Source organism: Eleutherodactylus coqui, chromosome 2 (genome assembly GCF_035609145.1).
Source record: "Eleutherodactylus coqui strain aEleCoq1 chromosome 2, aEleCoq1.hap1, whole genome shotgun sequence".
Lineage (NCBI taxonomy): Eukaryota > Metazoa > Chordata > Amphibia > Anura > Eleutherodactylidae > Eleutherodactylus > Eleutherodactylus coqui.
The window spans coordinates 210,004,568-210,022,375 of record NC_089838.1 but is presented as its reverse complement, the minus strand read 5'-3'; the positions used below and the strand labels follow the sequence as shown (position 1 = coordinate 210,022,375).

At 40.4% G+C, this 17,808-nt stretch overlaps 1 protein-coding gene across 1 annotated transcript in view; it reads right to left on the bottom strand.

The window, feature by feature from the left end:
* Positions 1 to 1,247: 1,247 nt before the first annotated feature.
* The window catches only part of PTPN9 (protein tyrosine phosphatase non-receptor type 9), a 29,025-nt gene continuing 12,464 nt past the window's right edge, over positions 1,248 to 17,808 (bottom strand). Inside the window, exons 3-13 of the mRNA XM_066592388.1 lie at positions 12,946 to 13,035; positions 12,689 to 12,825; positions 10,555 to 10,660; positions 10,084 to 10,194; positions 9,568 to 9,890; positions 7,681 to 7,771; positions 6,548 to 6,617; positions 5,637 to 5,715; positions 5,403 to 5,553; positions 4,115 to 4,322; positions 1,248 to 3,950 (exon numbers count right to left, since the gene is read on the bottom strand). Of these exons, the coding sequence (XP_066448485.1) occupies positions 3,784 to 3,950; positions 4,115 to 4,322; positions 5,403 to 5,553; positions 5,637 to 5,715; positions 6,548 to 6,617; positions 7,681 to 7,771; positions 9,568 to 9,890; positions 10,084 to 10,194; positions 10,555 to 10,660; positions 12,689 to 12,825; positions 12,946 to 13,035 (1,533 nt within the window). The 3' untranslated portion in view covers positions 1,248 to 3,783. The remainder of the gene's footprint in view (positions 3,951 to 4,114; positions 4,323 to 5,402; positions 5,554 to 5,636; positions 5,716 to 6,547; positions 6,618 to 7,680; positions 7,772 to 9,567; positions 9,891 to 10,083; positions 10,195 to 10,554; positions 10,661 to 12,688; positions 12,826 to 12,945; positions 13,036 to 17,808) is intronic.

Genomic DNA, 17,808 nt, shown 5'->3' with positions numbered 1-17,808 from the left:
GGGCACTTTCACACGAGTGTATTTTGGCCACGTTTTCATGGCCGGGCAATATATGCTACGCATCTGATGCATTGGTTTCCAATGCATCAGTTCAGATGGGCGTATTCCTGATGTGTAAAAACGTCCGTCCGGCAAAGATAGTGCATACGGTGCACATTCTGGTCGGACGTTTTTACACCGGCTAGAAAAGATAGTTCTGGAACGATCTTTTCGGACCAGAATACGGTTGCTGCTATAGACTCCTATGGGAGCCAACGACAGCTGCCGGATAAGTGAGGTGGGAGGGAGTTTAGCAGCGTGACTATTCAACTCCCTCCCCCTCTCCGGCTGTCCGCAATGGGAGGCGGCAGGAGCTAGTGTGCTAAAGTCCCGCTCTCGCAGCTCCCATAGACTGGAGCAGAGAGCTGGAGGGACTAGCTCGGCCGATGGTGTTACGAAGCTGCGGCGTATATGAACGGGCGTTTAAACGGGAGTTGCAGCTGCGACTTGGTCACGGCTGCCTCTCGTTCATGCTATTTTCAGCCACGCTGTGGCAGTGACACGGCAGGCCAAAAATCTTTGTGCCCATGTGAAAGAGCCCTTAGGTTGTTGCATGGCTGGCGGGCCACATAAAATGAGGCGGCGGGCCGCATTCGACCCACAGGCCTTGTGTTTGACACGTGTGTCCTATAGCCACATGTGTTGCCTCTTGGAAGCCCTACCATGAGAGGCATTTTCCAGCAGGATAATGCTCAGCCGCACACAACAAGGGAGTCACAGAAATGCCTCCACGACATTGTCACACTTCCATGGCCTGCGTGGTTGGCGGATTTATTGCCAATAGAACATTTATGAGACCATCTGGGACTCTACAGGTGGTGAGCTTCCTTTTTGCTTTATAATTTTCTCACTTGAGTTGCCAGTAGTGTTGAATCTAAATGAAAACAACTCTACATAATATACATTTGCTTCCGTTCTGTCAGGTTTCTGTTTATATGGACTGAAATATAACGCAGCAGGGTGCACTAATTTTCTTGTAAAAATGATAAAAAAAAAAAAAAAGGAAACCTGACAGAAGGGAAGCAAATAGAAGCCTTTCCGTTTCCTTTTCGTTTTTATTTGAAACCCCATTGAAATGAATAGGGAGAAGACGGATAATTTTTTTTCAGTTTCTCTCCTCCAAAAACGGAGCAGAGAGAGAAACCCTGAACTGAGCGAACGCAGGTGTGAAAGCAGCTTAGTGCTACATACCTGCAAATACACTATAAAAAGGTTTATTTTGTTTATTCTTTACAAATAATTAAAATATTCAAAATTGAGACTTTAATTGTACAAGATCATATAATACTACTAAAAGTAACATGCTAGAGAAAAATACATTCTGTTATTACATCTGTGGCGCTCATGCACACTTGCAGTAATGGGTTTGCTTTCCATTTTGTTTAGAGGCAATTTAATTATTAGGCAAAATGTGACAAAACCACATAATAAAACACTGATTTACCCTTAAAAAAAGGATAATATGTGAAAATATAAGATTTTATTATTTACATAGTATATTTAAAAATAACAGTGAAATCAATGTATGTTTATACCATATATTCATTTCAAACATTCTTCTTGGCCAGACACTGGACCAGTAAATCTTATTGTAGGACCACCGGGCTGTTCTCTTCCTGGGTCTACACAGAAGTGAGAAAATTGCATCCCTATAGGTTCACATTTCAGTGTCTGCCTCCACCCTTTTCTAGTGAAATGTTAATTGGTAAATCATGTAGGAATGTGCAAGTCTCAACCAGTTCTATTATCTGGTGTGGGTCTCATACACTCTCCCAAATAACTAATACACACTCTAGTGTAGTACAAGGCACCAGGGGAGCAGCAGTATGGTCATGTATGAAGAAGGTACAAGAATAAGCTTTCCTGACTTATCTATTTTATTAGGTAGTTGCATTACTTCTAAAACAATTTTGAAGCATCTTTTCCTTGAACTCTGTTTTTGGCCCTTCCCTCTGTCATTCCTCCTGGAAGTGTATAAACAAACAACTGGGTGTTACCATTCCCTTTGTCAAAGAGGTGTGTCTACACATTAACACAGTCCAGTAAGTGCTTGCCATGTTGGATTGTGTAAGAACACACCTCATTTACAAGGGGAATGGTGATGCAGAGTTGCCAATTTATTCAAACATTTCCGGGAGGAATAACAAAGAAATTGTAGAACACAAACCTCTGAGAAAAGATTTTCTACAATTGTAATTTGTTGGTGAACACAATTATTTACAGAAAACAATTACACCCCAAAACATAGTAAGGAGCTGTCATTATAAATATGCAGGGATTTCACTGATAATTTTTAAATAATCCATATAAATTACAAAACCAACCCTTCATACACGAACCACATTACGCTGTTAAGGTGGAATTTCCTTTTAACAAGAACAGATATTTTCGTGGTGGCTAACACCCATTTTAGGATCTCATTTTGGCATTTCAGTGATACCCCGTTTCCCTGAAAATAAGACATACCCTGAAAATAAGACCTAGCATGATTTTACAGAATTTTTGAGGATGCAAAATGATTTTTCAGGCTTTTGAGGATGCTTGAAATATATGTCCTACTCCAAAATTAAGCCCTGCTAACAGTTAATTATAAAAGTCAATTTAAATAGTGTCCAGGTAGCTATACATGTAAAAAAAATTAGACCTTTTTGAACAAAAATTAATATAAGACACTGCCTTATTTTCGGGGAAACACGGTAGTTGTGTCCCATCTTCAACCATTTCCAGTTTAGAAAAGTCATACACTTGTCTACATTTCACATGTATGGAATCAGAACTCAGAATTAAAGTGTCTGTACATCTATATACACGTATAACAGCTACACAACACTGCAGGTCACTTGACCAGAAATTACTTTCATCACATTTAGAAAAGCCTGTCTCCGTCTTCCTCAATAACTTTTAGATTGGACATACCTTAATAATTTTACATTTTATAGCCTTGTCTATTTGATTGGTCCCACAGGACTACATTACCGAAGTAAGAGAAATTTACGGATAGCCATTTTCACACGTGTGAGATATTTGCTGCCAAGATAATTCACACCGTGCATCATGGAGCTTTGGATGCAATTATTGGTATCGGTTTGATATATAGTATTATTGCCTTGCTTTGTATAAGGAATGTGTGCAATGCAAGGTACTTCCCTACATACTTGCATATAACTGGAATTAGAGGCGGAACCTGAAGCTCCAGGGCCCCACTGCAAAACATGTAACAGGGCCCCAACTATAATGCTTTATACATAGTACTGGGCTCCTTATATGGGGAGGAAAGGATTATGAGCCCCCTAAGGCTCCTGGGCCCGGGTGCAACCGCATCCCCTATAGTTACGCCAGTGACTGGAATGATAGTAGTATTGTGTACATATGTGGGCCAACATTAGGTTTCAATTAGTATGTATACAGAATCAGGTGTTCTTACATGCATATGTCTTAAGAAGCGGTCTATAATCAATACATGGCTAGTAATGTGACGATTATGTAATAGCTTCATTTGCAATTAGTCTTAGATACTATACTAATATAGTGCTTACGCACCAAGTGAATGTGCCTGGAGTATTATACTGTGTGATTCCTGGTTACAAATAGCATAACGTTATTGCTTTACATAGGAGTCATAAACTGGGATTGCTTGACTGCCTTTGCAGCACCCATAGATAATTAAGGCCTTCAGTCCCTAATGTTGGTCCTGGATTCTTTGACACTGGAAGTGACACTGGCGGGTATGGCAAGGTGCTTGTGTCAGCTGCCAAAATGTTCTAGTATGGCCATGTGACAGAAGTAGTACTGCTTTGGAGTCTGTATACTCAGTGCTCTCTGTTTCCGCATTCTTCTCACAGTTTGCCGGATGTTCAAGGTGCCCACGTCTTCTATTTGGGACAAGCAGATATCCAGTGTACAGAAAGTACCTGGAGGGAAATAATAGGATTTAACATTACATTTGGTTTTGAGTGATTGCTGTTGTATTTACATGTATCTTGTGCTAGGACTTTATTTTTGGTAAATGGTACATTTTCATTATTTCCAATCAATTCTGCCATCAATCCAAGCTCATTGCAGTCTGGCCCAGTACCTGTCCTTCCGATTCCTGCACTGCAATGCACCACAATTGGAGGACCACCCGCAGAACCTTTCCATTGGTTTCCTAGCTCTTTCACCAATCTCCTCTGTTCCGTCTTTACAGCATCTCTAAAATTGATAAGAGCAGCAGCAGAGCTGGGAACCCCAAAGTCTGGCCAGCTTAGGAACTGTAAATGACTGATCTGCCTCTTTTCCCGACCCTAAAAAACATCATTTGTACCTATGTTACAAATGGGAAGACATAAGGAATGAAGTAGCTTTCATTGTGTGTTATGGTAATTAATGTACTTTTTTATCAAGCCGTCTAAAACAAATATTAGACTATACTTTAGTTAAAGGTCTCAGTTACATAACTAATCTAATCTTGAGAAAGTTATTACCATAGCAATTAGTAGATTGCTAACGAGAAAACAAATGTTACAAAAATACTTGAAGGGGTTGTGCTAACATGCACAACCCCTTTTAGAATGCGGAGCCTGGGTGGTCAACTGATTGGCAAACAGATGATTTGGTCAGGGAAAGCTGTGTCCAATGACAATTAGTAACGCAGGACAGCAGGTTATGGTGCCAAAAAGTTTCAGGGCATCCGAGGATGTATCTTTATTCACTCACTCATCGTTAAAAGTAGCGACGTTCAGACTACCGTCTGTACTCTTTGTCGAGCTTGACAAAGACTACAGACGGTAGTCGAAACGTCGCTACTTTTAACGATGAGTGAGTGAATAAAGATACATCCTCGGATGCCCTGAAACTTTTTGGCACAATAACCTGCTGTCCTGCGTTACTAATTGTCATTGGAATCTCCTTTGGATTGGAATCCAGTCCTAGCGGGGCGAGTATCTACCTTCACCAGTGAATGGTATTAAGACGAGGGCTGCAGCTATTGCATTATTTGTGGAAAGCGGTGTCCATTGAGACATTTTTCCCTGCATCGGCCGCTGCAAGGGAGATGTAGTATTACCGGATGGCCATGTACATTAATAGCTGCCCTGTAATTGCAAGGATGGCTCTCAATCTGCACGGATGGGAGCGGCTCTTACAAAACCACTTTTTTTATTCTGTATTCTCCATTAGGGACACTGGAATGCCAACTCGGCGCTACCAACTTTTATAACATTTTTACATTTTTGTACTGCCAATTCAGAAAGTATAATATAATTTTTGGGACATTATATCTATATTCCCGGAATAAGATCAAAAATCAAAATGACACTAGGATATTGCCTCCAACAATTTCACTAAGGCTCTTTATAATAAAACACAGAAGACAGAGTTAATACCTGGCGGGTGCTGATGTCTAGAATAGTCTTTCTGTAATGCTGGTGGTTCTCAGAGGCTTTGTTTGTGACAGTCATGACGCCATATGCAGCTATAGATCCTGGTGACATAGGCCAATACTGACCACACTTTCGATGACCACCCTCTTCAACTCTGGTCAGTAAAAGGATGCAGAGAAAAAAAATTAAATGCAAAAATATTAAGAATGCTCCAAAACACCATTACAATGAACTCACCGTGTTGTCATGACAATAACCAAAACATTCTGCTCCCAAACCATTTGCCAGAAGTCTTGGAATGTATTTTCCATAGGTCCTGGAGGAAAACAATTATAGCATATTAAATTTTGTCACGGTCCAGAAATTATTTCCTTTTACCTAGCTCACTAGTCCCAATGGTAAGCCATACTTCTCCAAATGCCATTGTCCTAAAGCAGATATATCAGCTGAATATGCAGCTCTAGGTAAAGGCAGTATATTACATCTACAGGTGTCCATTTCTAGTAGCCAAATGGCACAAAATAAAATGTGTTCTGCTTGGCTCATAGGACTCCGATATGAGTTTGTAGTATTCATGAGAGGAGCGTGCTCTCCTTGTAAATACCTACCACATACTCATAGCTAGGAGTATGCTGTATTCCTTCAGTGCTCCAATGAGTCACATGGCGCAACATTTTTGAGCCTTTTTGGCTACTAGGATTACGGCATGCAGGAAATAAAACACAGGCCAACTTTAAAGCATTCTCAGCCTTTTATATTCCACACCTCACAGTATAAAATCCCTTATCATTATCACATATCCTAACCTCCGCTCCTTTGCATTTCACGGATTAATGTGCCAATAAATGTGATATTTTACAATGATGCCAAAGAACAATCCAGTGTCCTATTAGAGAACAGATAATGTGTAAATGGGGTGTCACTTTAACACAACCCGTTTCCATTTGCCCCTTTCTATCAGCCAAAGCAAAAAGGAGCTTGTAATAGTTGAGGACTTTATTTCAGTGAGCGCTGTACATAAGGGCATTATTGTCACATGGCGATAATGCTAAATGTGTGATTGGAGGTATAAGTGTAACATTTCTGTCATATACCATAGCTAACCATCTCCCACGACCATCAGCATACCATACAACTTTATTTATTACCTTGTGTGCCAATGTACATATTCTTCTGTAAATATCCATCCATAAAACTGGCATTTATATAGTCTGAGCGCTAAACAATAAAAACGGTACATATATTAGGAGCAAGTTTGAATTAATTTTAGCATAGTATAGTTCATATAGCTTTAGATTCAGACATAAAGCTGCTATTTTTCTACTTATTCTTCATAGCGCACAACACTCACATATTGCCTGAACTGAACAACATACCTATAATGGGCACCCATTGTAAGCAATAGTTATCTATGCTGTTTATTACATACCACTGCTGGCACTGAACGGCTAGATTATTGGTAGATTGGAGAATGGGTTTCTAAAACTGGACAATCCTACCGCCTGTCGTGGGTGCCCTAGAAACAAATGCATTTTCATGATATTCCTAATGAGGTGAACTGGTTTCTATCGAGAATAGCGTACAGCTCCCAAAAGTGGCTCAGTCTTCACACTGTACCTTTCTGCTGTCCAATTCAATGGTACGGTGGAAATCATGTCTAATACTCTTGCATTTCACTTCAGGGGACTGGAACAGTGGCACACTAATCTATTTAGCCCTTTCATCTATTCTACGATAGGTGCCATTTATATAAAATGAACAATTTACTCTTTGTAACAGATTTTTAAAAGTGAGAAAATGTTTTTTATGATCAATATGATTGCACCCTGGGTGGTTTCCTGCTCCGTTTGGGGAGAAGGAAAAGGGATTCCCTGCAGTCGAATGGCTCAGTGTCAGGACAGAACCAAACACCACCGAACGCACCTCATTGACAATAATGGGCTCTGTTCGGTTTCCGCTCAGCTACCCGACTTTTGGATAAAAGCCAGCAGTTCTTTTTCTTCTGGTATTTTGAGAAGGATCTATGACAGAACCTCCGACTGGAGGTTCCAACACAGATATGTAACCAGCCTTTCTTTTACCACACTAGCAAAGACTATACTATAACAAAAACATATACTACTACTACTACTAAATTATAATCATCAAGACCAGTAACTACTACTATTATTTGGTGGGTGCAATACTCTATATTGTACATTTAGTTTGAACCATTGGTGGCCAGAGCATGGATCTTCTTCTATGAGCACAAGCTTGCTTTTTAATAAAAAGTGATAATTACATCATGCCAGTTGACACGTTTTAATTTGACCCTTGTTTGGTCTAGACACGGAACATCTCCATAACGATTCCGTTCACGGTTTATAACAGCCCTATAAAACAGATTAGAGAGACAGTCATTATATGGTTAGCAAACCTTGTTTCTACTTTTCAGAAGTATTTCACATAAGACATATATGGTTTTGTTCACACAGTTTACAGCAGCAGCCCCATTGTGGTCACAGAAGCTACTTTGGGAGCCTGCAGGTGGATTTGCCCCACTGAATGTAGGTAAATTCACAAGCAGATCTGCAGCATTTAAAGTGAAAATCTATGGCTCAGCCTTGGATTTCTGCCATGGATTATGTGGCAAACCTATACAGATGTAGCCATGAATGTAGCTTAGCTTGTCACTTAATGCGTTAAACTGTGGCACAGAACTTTAACTTTCCTTTTCAATGCCTTTATTGTGTTAACTTGTTAAAGCATGTTATAAATGTTGGATTCATTTTAATACATCTGTAAAGAAGACCTAAGGATTGAAGTATGGCATCCATGATGCACCCTCAGGTTTCCAGCACACTAGCCATGAGTGCAAGTTCCACTGGAAACACTCGGGAGCTACTCGTATCGGACAGTTCGTGTACCGTCCAATTTACATGGATACAGCACATTGACATGCATTAGCATATCCTATTTCTCAGCTGTGGAATGGACGGGAATAGGACGTGCCATGAGTTTTTTCATGTGGACCATTGATCAATGTGGAACTGTAAAACTTGGGATGAGGGGAAAAGTTTGGCCCACATGTATTATAAAAATATAGCCCTCACTGATAAGAGTATAAAAGAAAATTGAAACATTGACAGAAACAAATAGGAAAAGGGAGAGGCCAAGGGTAAGGCTGGCCCCCACCGGTGAACGCCACAAGATGCAGGAATTGGGCTATATGTTGAAACCAGTCCCGTGGGCACCCACCTTCCCAATTTGGGAGAGGAAGTAAAGCTGAGCCAAGGCTTCCACACCGCATAAAATGCCAAAAGAGATAAATTCTCATCAGCTCTCATCTCATCATACTTCAACTGGGTGTTGACAGCCTCTACCCAATGAACTCTGGTTGGGGCTTTGCTGGATCTCCAAAACCTTGGGATTATCTGCCTGAACTAAAAACTGTAGTAAACCCCTTTTTATACTAGCTATGGCCCCCGGAAATATGGACAGCACCGCCATCTGGAAGGTGAGAACAACCGGAGCGCTACCCATGGTGTTATATAGGACCAATACATCGAACCACAAAGCTGCTATCGGAGGACATGACTATCATTCAAATTCAAATGATCTAGTGTTTTTTTTAAATGAATCGTTCGAAGTAAGTGTGATGTGATGTAATAGTATTGGATCAGGTGGAAATAAAAATCACATTTGTGTGCTGTCAATAAACACAACATTTTGCTTTCTTTTTGTCATTCACACACACACACAGCTGACGTGGATAGCACAGTAGCTCAGTGGTTCGCACTGATGGGGGCCTGGGTTCAAATCCCACCAAAGACAACATCTGCATGGAGTTCTTCCAGTGTGTGTGTGGGTTTCTTCTGGGTACTCTAGTTTCCCCCCACATTCCAAAATCATATAGATAAGAGACTACAGATTGTAAGCCCCAATGGGGACAGATCCCAATATGAAGTGATGTGTAGTACTATGTAATATGCATGCGCTATATAAATTAAAGATACTGCTTAAGAGCTCAGCATCTATTCTCACTGAGCAACATCTGTTTTAATGAAAGTGGACCGGTCAGAAAATCTAGCTTCTTTATTATTCATTATTTCTCTTATGGCATTAAATTAGGTTCTCCTACTAAGACATTAATATATCACTGGACCTCATGGAACTTATTCCCACTTACAGTGAAGCTGAGAAAGTTCCTTCTGGTTGTTCATTTCTTATTGCTTCATATTCCTCATAGATTCCTCGTTTTCCCAAAGAGCTTGTGTGTTCCATCAGCTGAGAGCAGTTCATGCTTTCCACCAGTGGTTTATGTACACTGCCACTTTGTCCTTCTGCCAGCACCAGTACCACCTCATCTAGAGGGTCTGGCTTTCCTGTACGGGCCGGGAGGAGAAGGCAGTTCCATGAACCAGGATCCCATGGAAGTAAGCCACCTAGAGATTCAGGAAGACATTGTGCAGGCAAGTGCTCAAGAAGTTCACTCATGCTCACCATGTGCACCTAAAAGAATGGAACACAGCTTTGAGTTGGTGAACCTTTGCTATAGACTCAAAAAAAATCTCAAATTTGTATAAAGACAGAAAAGCAAATTATTTGAACACTCAACTTGTAGATTTACAGTATGAATTATTGGTAAATGTGAATTATATATAACATGTCCCAATGCAGTACAGAACCAGAAAGCCAAACTTACCCTCTCTCTTAACTTCTCTTTAAGCAGTAGACTGATGATAGAGTACGGAACCCTGAACCAGACTGGAGGAGAAACGATTAGGACTTTCTTTAGACGAGCAGGAAATGCACCCTGATATGAAAACACAGATATTGTTCACATACAAATAACAAAAGAGGTAGATTTTTTTATTGGATGGGGGGGGGGGGGGGGAAAGGGGGGATTAGGATTATGTAAAGTTAACTAGGCCTTTGTCAGTAAACACAAGACTCCCATTAGTAGAAAATAAGTTTATAACGTGTGAACTGCAACATGGCTTGGAGGGGACTGCAACTATTTTCACACTTCATCAGGAATTTAAGTAAGCATGAGATTACCATAGACAAATGCTATGATTATTTAGAAAAAGTTGGGATTGATGGAAGCTCTAGCTTGGATATGGAATAATGGTATGCTTAGCAGGACCAATGGATGAATGGAGAATACACTCACCCTCAGCAGGCTCAAGATCTTCTTGCTTAATTCCAGCTCAAAGTTGCTGTACTGACTGCCCCCCATATCATAGATAAACACCAGGCCATTTCTCTGTGTGTCGACACTGCAGCGAGAGTGCACTATGCTAGTCTAGAACTGAACAAACATGTAGCACTGGGATATTGTAACTCTAATCACTCATATCCACAAGAAGTACCAATGGGAAGAAAGCAAGCTGAATGCTGGCACGACACTGTTACTTTAAGTAACTATCAAAATGAAGAAAACACTTGAGTAAATGTGGTGCATCCTTAGCAATTGTCATCCCACCATGAAGTAGAGAATCCTGTGCATATCTGTTGCTCAGCACTATATACCACAAATGACTCAATAATGTAAGATGGGCAAAATGTGCTTATTATCCCAAAATCAGGAGCTCTGCCTTGGAAGACTTTTTTTGAGTCAGAAACTACAACATTGAGCAAAACACCTTGTCACAATGATATAGGTAGAATGGTCCCCAATTAAATGCATTTATAGAATCTATGTCACAAGACATAACATTGCTCTGGTGGGAAGACGGGGTGAAATATCAATTTATATTAGTTTACATTAGTGTTTCCTTTAGTTTAACAGTTACACATCAGCCCATTTTCTAGTTTTTTATGATGTATACCTTGCACTTGATCGTAACCCGAAGGCTTGAACAACAATACATTTAGTCTTGGCTACATACATAGTAGTAAATACACATATAAGTGCAGGTTTTATTATTTAAATTAAACATTTAGACCTGTTAGGGGTAGTGGATACAGTCATTAGGATGTTATTACTATATTAACCCTACATAAAGTATAGATAATAAAAAGGTATACAGGTATAAAGTAACGTGTGAAGAATTTGATTTCTCTGACCAAGTCTACTAGCTTCACCCTATAGACGTGATCATAAGTATGCAATACACTAAGATTTGTTCACACCTATTTAATAGGTCACCACAAGAGATGTTTATCGTAAAGAAAACTTGGCGGATGCTCTTTTTTATATTTTTAATGTAAGACTGGGTTCACACTGCTGTAGTGTGCTTGGTCAGCCTTTCCACTGAAAACGAAGGCCAATAAGGTTTCTGACCAATTTTCCGGCACTTGTTGACTATGGCATTTGCAGCAGACAGAATAGAGTAAAGGACCAAAACCTGGTCAAATGCAGACCTTATTGGTCTTCGTTGGAATGAAAGGCTATACCTCTGTCCAAAGTTCAATCTGGTTGCCAAGGCTGAGTGGGCATACTAGTGCAGGGTGAACCCAGCCTAACTAGTACAGAAGTACAGTGATATGTTGATATTTTGAAGGGGTTTGAAGGCGTTTTGAAGGACTTAATGTTTGATCAGTGAGGGTTCAACTGTTATGGCATCCACTGCTCAGTCATCTTTTACACTGACACAATGGCTCATCCATATTGGCAGATGGGCCCGGTAATGTAGCTCAGTCTCATTCAAGCAATCTATACATACATGTCTTACAACATACATGTCAATAAGTCAGATATTAATATGAACTCATTACTAGCATTTACTATGAGCTGAAAAATGACATTAATTACAGTCATAATAATCTGTTCAAGTGCCACCAGCCTTAAAAAAATTCATGGTTGCATCTAATATTTTTCACAGGCAGGGGAAAAAAGTTCTCTATTTTTAATAGGACTGTCCAGGAATTTCTGAACATCTGGTAACCCTGCCGTTGACTTACACTGTACTGTACTCTGTATTTGACAATCTTTAATGTTCATGTGGTTTCTTTGGGCATCCAAATCCGTGATCTGAAATACCCCTGTCCACATGCCAAATTAAAGGCACATGGACGTCCTAGAGCGAGGATTCCCTTCCATGAGCCAGATCAGAAAGCTACAGCAAAGAGCGCCCCCTGCTGTGGTGGTGGACTCAGTATGACCATATATTAAAGGGTAGAGTATTTATTTAAATGGGCTCCTTGTGAGTCCATATTTAACAGCTAATCCCAGTTATATATATATAACTGTCTACAAAATAGCTTTTTTTAAAGTGCCGGCTACCTCTGCTGGGATTTCAAATGTCCTGTAGTATTCCCATTAGCAAATACAAGCTGTTTTGTGAACTGACACCTTCCCTCACCTCTCCACTGCACGGTCCAACAGGTAGAAGAGAGCCTGGAGTACTGTGTGCTGCACCTCTCTACTGTTCTTTCTTGCTGGGTGATGAAGTTTAGCAGTAAAGATTGCAATGGAGGCTCCGGTAGGGGCTCGTACGCTCTATTGGAAAAGAGGGGAGCAGACAGAAGATAAAAATTTCATGATAACAGTCTTCGACCTTTTGCAACACTTTTCATTGTAGATCTCCAGCTCATATTACATAGCAAAAGTAAGTCTCACCAACACAGTAAACTTCCCACTGAGCAATTCAGACAGCAAAGGCTCCTGCAGAGGGTTAAGTCTGACGATCCCTTCTCTTTGACGTGTCTCCTAGCAGAGACAAATACAGTTGTTAGAGGGAATGTGTTAGCAGAAAATGACCTACTGCATACAGTAACTTTTTATAGTAAAAAGGTTTAGGAAAGTGATGATTTTTTAAAAAAGTTTTTGGTGTCACGATCTATAGTTAAAAAAAAATAAAATCAAATAAACCCTAAATTCCTGCGTTTTCACCCTGCCCACTAAGCCTAATAATAGTCTGCCACTTCCTGTTTTGTAGAGAAACATTTTCAGCAGCCATCTCCTTTTCATCGTAGGCAGGATTACAATAAAAGGTAAAAGCCCTTTTATACCGCAAGATAAATTGGAACAAGCATGCGATTAGCAGTGATGTAGCGATCGTATATTGTTCACTTGCCATGCATTTTACTCTGAGCAATAATTGGGAAGTTTCAATCGTTCATTGATCATTACTGCACCTCTAGTGAACCTTTCTGCCTCTGCTTTCTATTCAGCAAATCATTATAACAACTGTTCATACCAAAGAATTTGCAGCAGACAAACAATGATCTCCAGGTCCGCGTGACAGAGCTCAGTGATTATCTTTGCGTGTAAATTGGCATTTAGATTATCTTTCAAATGACGGAAAGATTTACCGATCTTTTTGCATAAAGCGGTATTGGCCAATAATAATTTATCATCTTCATTTGCATGTAAAAGGGCCTCCAGGAGCTGTTTGCAGAGCCCAGCTGTGCACACAGCTGCATAGTCCTCGTAGCGGCTGCCGGCAGGTTACAATGTTATCTCCCGCCTCCCATTGGAGATAGCAGCCTGCAGTCTACTGAGAGATAAATGGGTTTGCTTTATCTCCAGTTACTGAACGATGGATTTTAAGGTCACCTTAAAAATCGTTCAAATAAAAAGTGCCCGATACCCGCATTTACATGTAACAATTATCGCTAATTTTGGGTCGTTTGAAGAAATTTTGAGTGATAACCGTTACGTGTAAATGGGCCTTCACAATTTATCACTGATCATTCAGTAAATGCAAACGTTTACACCTAACAATTATTTTGCAAACCACTCAATCTACCGATTATTCACACAATAGTCGTGCCATGTAAAAGGGCCTTAACACCTATATATAAATAACACAGGATCCACCATTCACAATAGGGGATAGTCACAGCTTCCCTACTCCCCCTCCCTGCACAGATCACAGAGTATATCTAGAAGTCTCCCATAGACTTCAATGTGTCAGCTACTGTCCATTGTGTCTATGGCTCACGAGTTCTTGAAAAACACCTCTAAATGCTGTTAACTGCAACAAAGGCAGGATGGTAGCCCCCCCCCCCCCCCAATTATGTACAGACAATGGCATAATAAAAAAAAAATCTACAAAGTAGAAAATATACATTAGGAAGAGAGATATTTTTCACTATCTGGTTTTAATTAGTAATTTTCAGATGACAGACCACCTACTAGCAATGTGTAACATCTGTCTGCTTGGTGAGAGCTGTTCATATGAATATAACTCCATGGCTCTCATAATATGATGACATAGTAACAAGATTTTTTTTTTGTAAGTGTTCCTGTATTATTATAATAAAATAAAAAACCAAACACACTATACAAGTATCCCCATAATCACACGGAACCACAAAAATTTAACATGCCATTTATAATGTGCTGTAAACAGCACAAAAACAATGACGCAGTTGCTGTTTTTTTCCCCAATTACCCACAAAAATAAAAATAAAGAAGTTTTAAAATACATTACAAGTACCCCAAAATGGTGCCATTAAAAAAAACGCATATTGTTCCCATGCATGTGTTATTCTGCAATACTGCAGCATTTCAGAACAAGCATACTTTGAAGTTTCACTTGGAACGGAGCTCCAAATCCCAGAATGGAGCTGCCCCGGCCTCTCCCTGCCCCCATCATGCAGAGTGACCACTCTCTCCCCTTCTGTGTATAACGAGAGAGCTGGTAACCAATTCATGGCAGCATATGATGTAAGTAAAACAAATCTTTATTTCTCCATTGTTCCAAAAAAATGTGACGTTTCGATTTGGTGACGGTCTTTCTCAAGTGACGCCACCTTCTTAACTTGGAATTCTGTTCCGAGTCAAACTTTAAATTATGCAAATTTCAGAATAAACCATGCATGGGTGCAATGTGCATAACTATCAAAGGGTTTATGCTAGCCGTGGTTTGGGCAGTATGAACTTGGTGATAGGTGCTCTAAATGCTCACTGTTAAACTGCACATGTCCCCGTGTAAACAGGAAAATGCCCATCCAAACAACATGCATGGAGACGAATGATCTTACTGTTCATCCCCATACTGCAGATTATCTGCCCATATAATATATTAACAACAAGCACTGACCTACATTCTAAGGGAACTAAGTGACGTGATCAACAGACCGCTATTTCTTATATTTAGGGACACTATTGAGACCGGGGTTGTATCACTGGATTGACGTATTGCTAGTGTGGTTCCAATATACAAAAAAGGGGTAAAGAAGAGCCTGGTAACTACAGACTGGTAAGTCTCACTTCAAAAATTGGAAAAATATTCGAGGGCTTTCTGAGAGATGCCATCCTGGAATACCTCAAGGAAAACAACGGTATAACTACTCATCAGCATGGGTTCATGAGGGGTCGATCATGTCAGACCAATTTGATCAGCTTCTACAATGAAGTAAGTTCTAGGCTAGATCTGGGAGAGTCTATTAATCTCGTATATGTGGATTTCTCTAAAGCATTTGACACCGTGCCGCATAATAGGTTGATATATAACATAAGACAGCTTGGTCTGGGCGAAAACGTGTGTATCTGGGTAAACAAGTGGCTCAGAGATGGAAAGCAGAGGGTGGTAATAAATGGTTTGTACTCTAATTGGGTCACCGTTGCTAGTGGGGTGCCACAGGGCTCAGTATTAGGCCCCACTCTGTTCAATATATTTATCAATGACCTGATAGAGGGGCTGCACAGTAAAATATCAATATTTGCAGACAATACAAAATTATACAAGGCAATTAATATAACGGAGGACAATGTATGTCTACAAAAGGACCTAGACAAGCTGGGGGCTTAACTAGAAAAATGGCAAATGAAGTTCAATATTGATAAATGTAAGGTTATGCACATGGGCCAGAGAAACGGATGTCACCAATATACACTAAATGGGGTACTGCTAGGGAAAAGTGATAGAAAAAGACCTGCGGGTACTGGTGGACTGTGGACTTAACTGGAGGAATCATTACCAGTCAGCTGCTGCAAAAGCAAATAAAGTCTTGGGGTGCATTAAAAGAGGTATAGGGGCGAGGGACGAGAACATTATTCTTTCACTATATAAGGCACTTGTCGGGCCCCACATGGAATACTGTGCACAGTTCTGGACACCGGTGCTCAGGAAAGATGTTGCAGTGCTTGAGGGGGTTCAAAGAGGGGCAACTAAATTATAAACAGAATGAGAGGACTGGAATACCCAGAGAGGCTAACAAAACTCGGATTATTTACCCTGGAAAAAATACGGTTAAGGAGCGACTAAATAACTACGTATAAATTCATTAGAGGACAATACAAGGATCTCTCACATGACCTGTTTATACCCAGGACTGCGACGGTAACAAGAGGGCATCCTCTACGTCTAGAAGAAAGCAGGTTTCATCACCAACGTAAAAGGGTGTTCTTTACTGTAAGAGCAGTGAGATTGTGGAACTCTGCCTAAGGACGTGGTGATGGCAAAAAAAATAAAAATAAAAAATAAAAAATATAATCGATAGTGGAGTTTAAGAGGGGACTAGATGCCTTTTTAGAGCACTATGCTATTACAGGATATAGACATTAAATAACCAGTGCGATTGTTAATCCGGGTCTTGGGAGTCAGGTAGGAACTTTCAAACATTGATCCAGGGATTATTCTGACTGCCATAATGGGAGTCGGGAAGGAATTTTTTCCCCCCAAATGGGCTAAATTGGCTTCTGCCTCATTGGGAATTTTTGCCTTCCTCTGGATCAACAATGAGGGGATGGAAACAGGCTGAACTAGATGGACATTGTCTCCTTTCAGCCTAACATACTATGATACTATGCTCATTTTCTGTCAGCGCTCATTACCATTTTTAGAGGTATGCTGCAAAAAAAGGGGATGCAACTGTATGTCAACTGTATGCCGTTTTTGATGGATCTGTTTTTTTATACTGGTAGAGGAAGTATTATTTTTCTGACAGAGGCAAACATAAGCTTGGTTCCAGTACTGCATCTCTGCAGTAAGCTTGCCTGTGGTATCCTATTTATGTAGTAATCTTGATTCCGTTACGACATCTAGGTAGTAAGCTCGGTTCTATTATCTATTAATGCAGTAAACTCAGTTGTGGTACCGTAGCTATGCAGTAAACTTGGATCTATTCAAATAAGCTTGGTACTAGTGCCTAACTAGTGACCGACGCAATTTAAGGCCTCGTTCAGATGAGCGCCGTTTTCGTGCACTATAGCTGCAAGTAAAGATGGCTGCTATAGTGCTGTAAAGATCGTGTGAACGGGCTACTTGAAGCTACGTGAAGTAGCCCGTTCACAAGATCCGAGTTGCGAGGTGCGTGCTTTCAATGCTCCCATAGGAGCCTATGAAAATGTAAATGTCCTATCTTTGCGCGCACCTCAAAGCTGACATGCAAGTTTGCACTCACATGTCCTATCTTTGTTAGGTGCGTGCCATTTCGCACGCCTAACATTGTCTCATGTGAACGCTTCTATAGCTATTGGTTCCTATTAGAAGCGCGTTCTGTGCGCTGCTAAAAGTGCAAAAACAGCGCT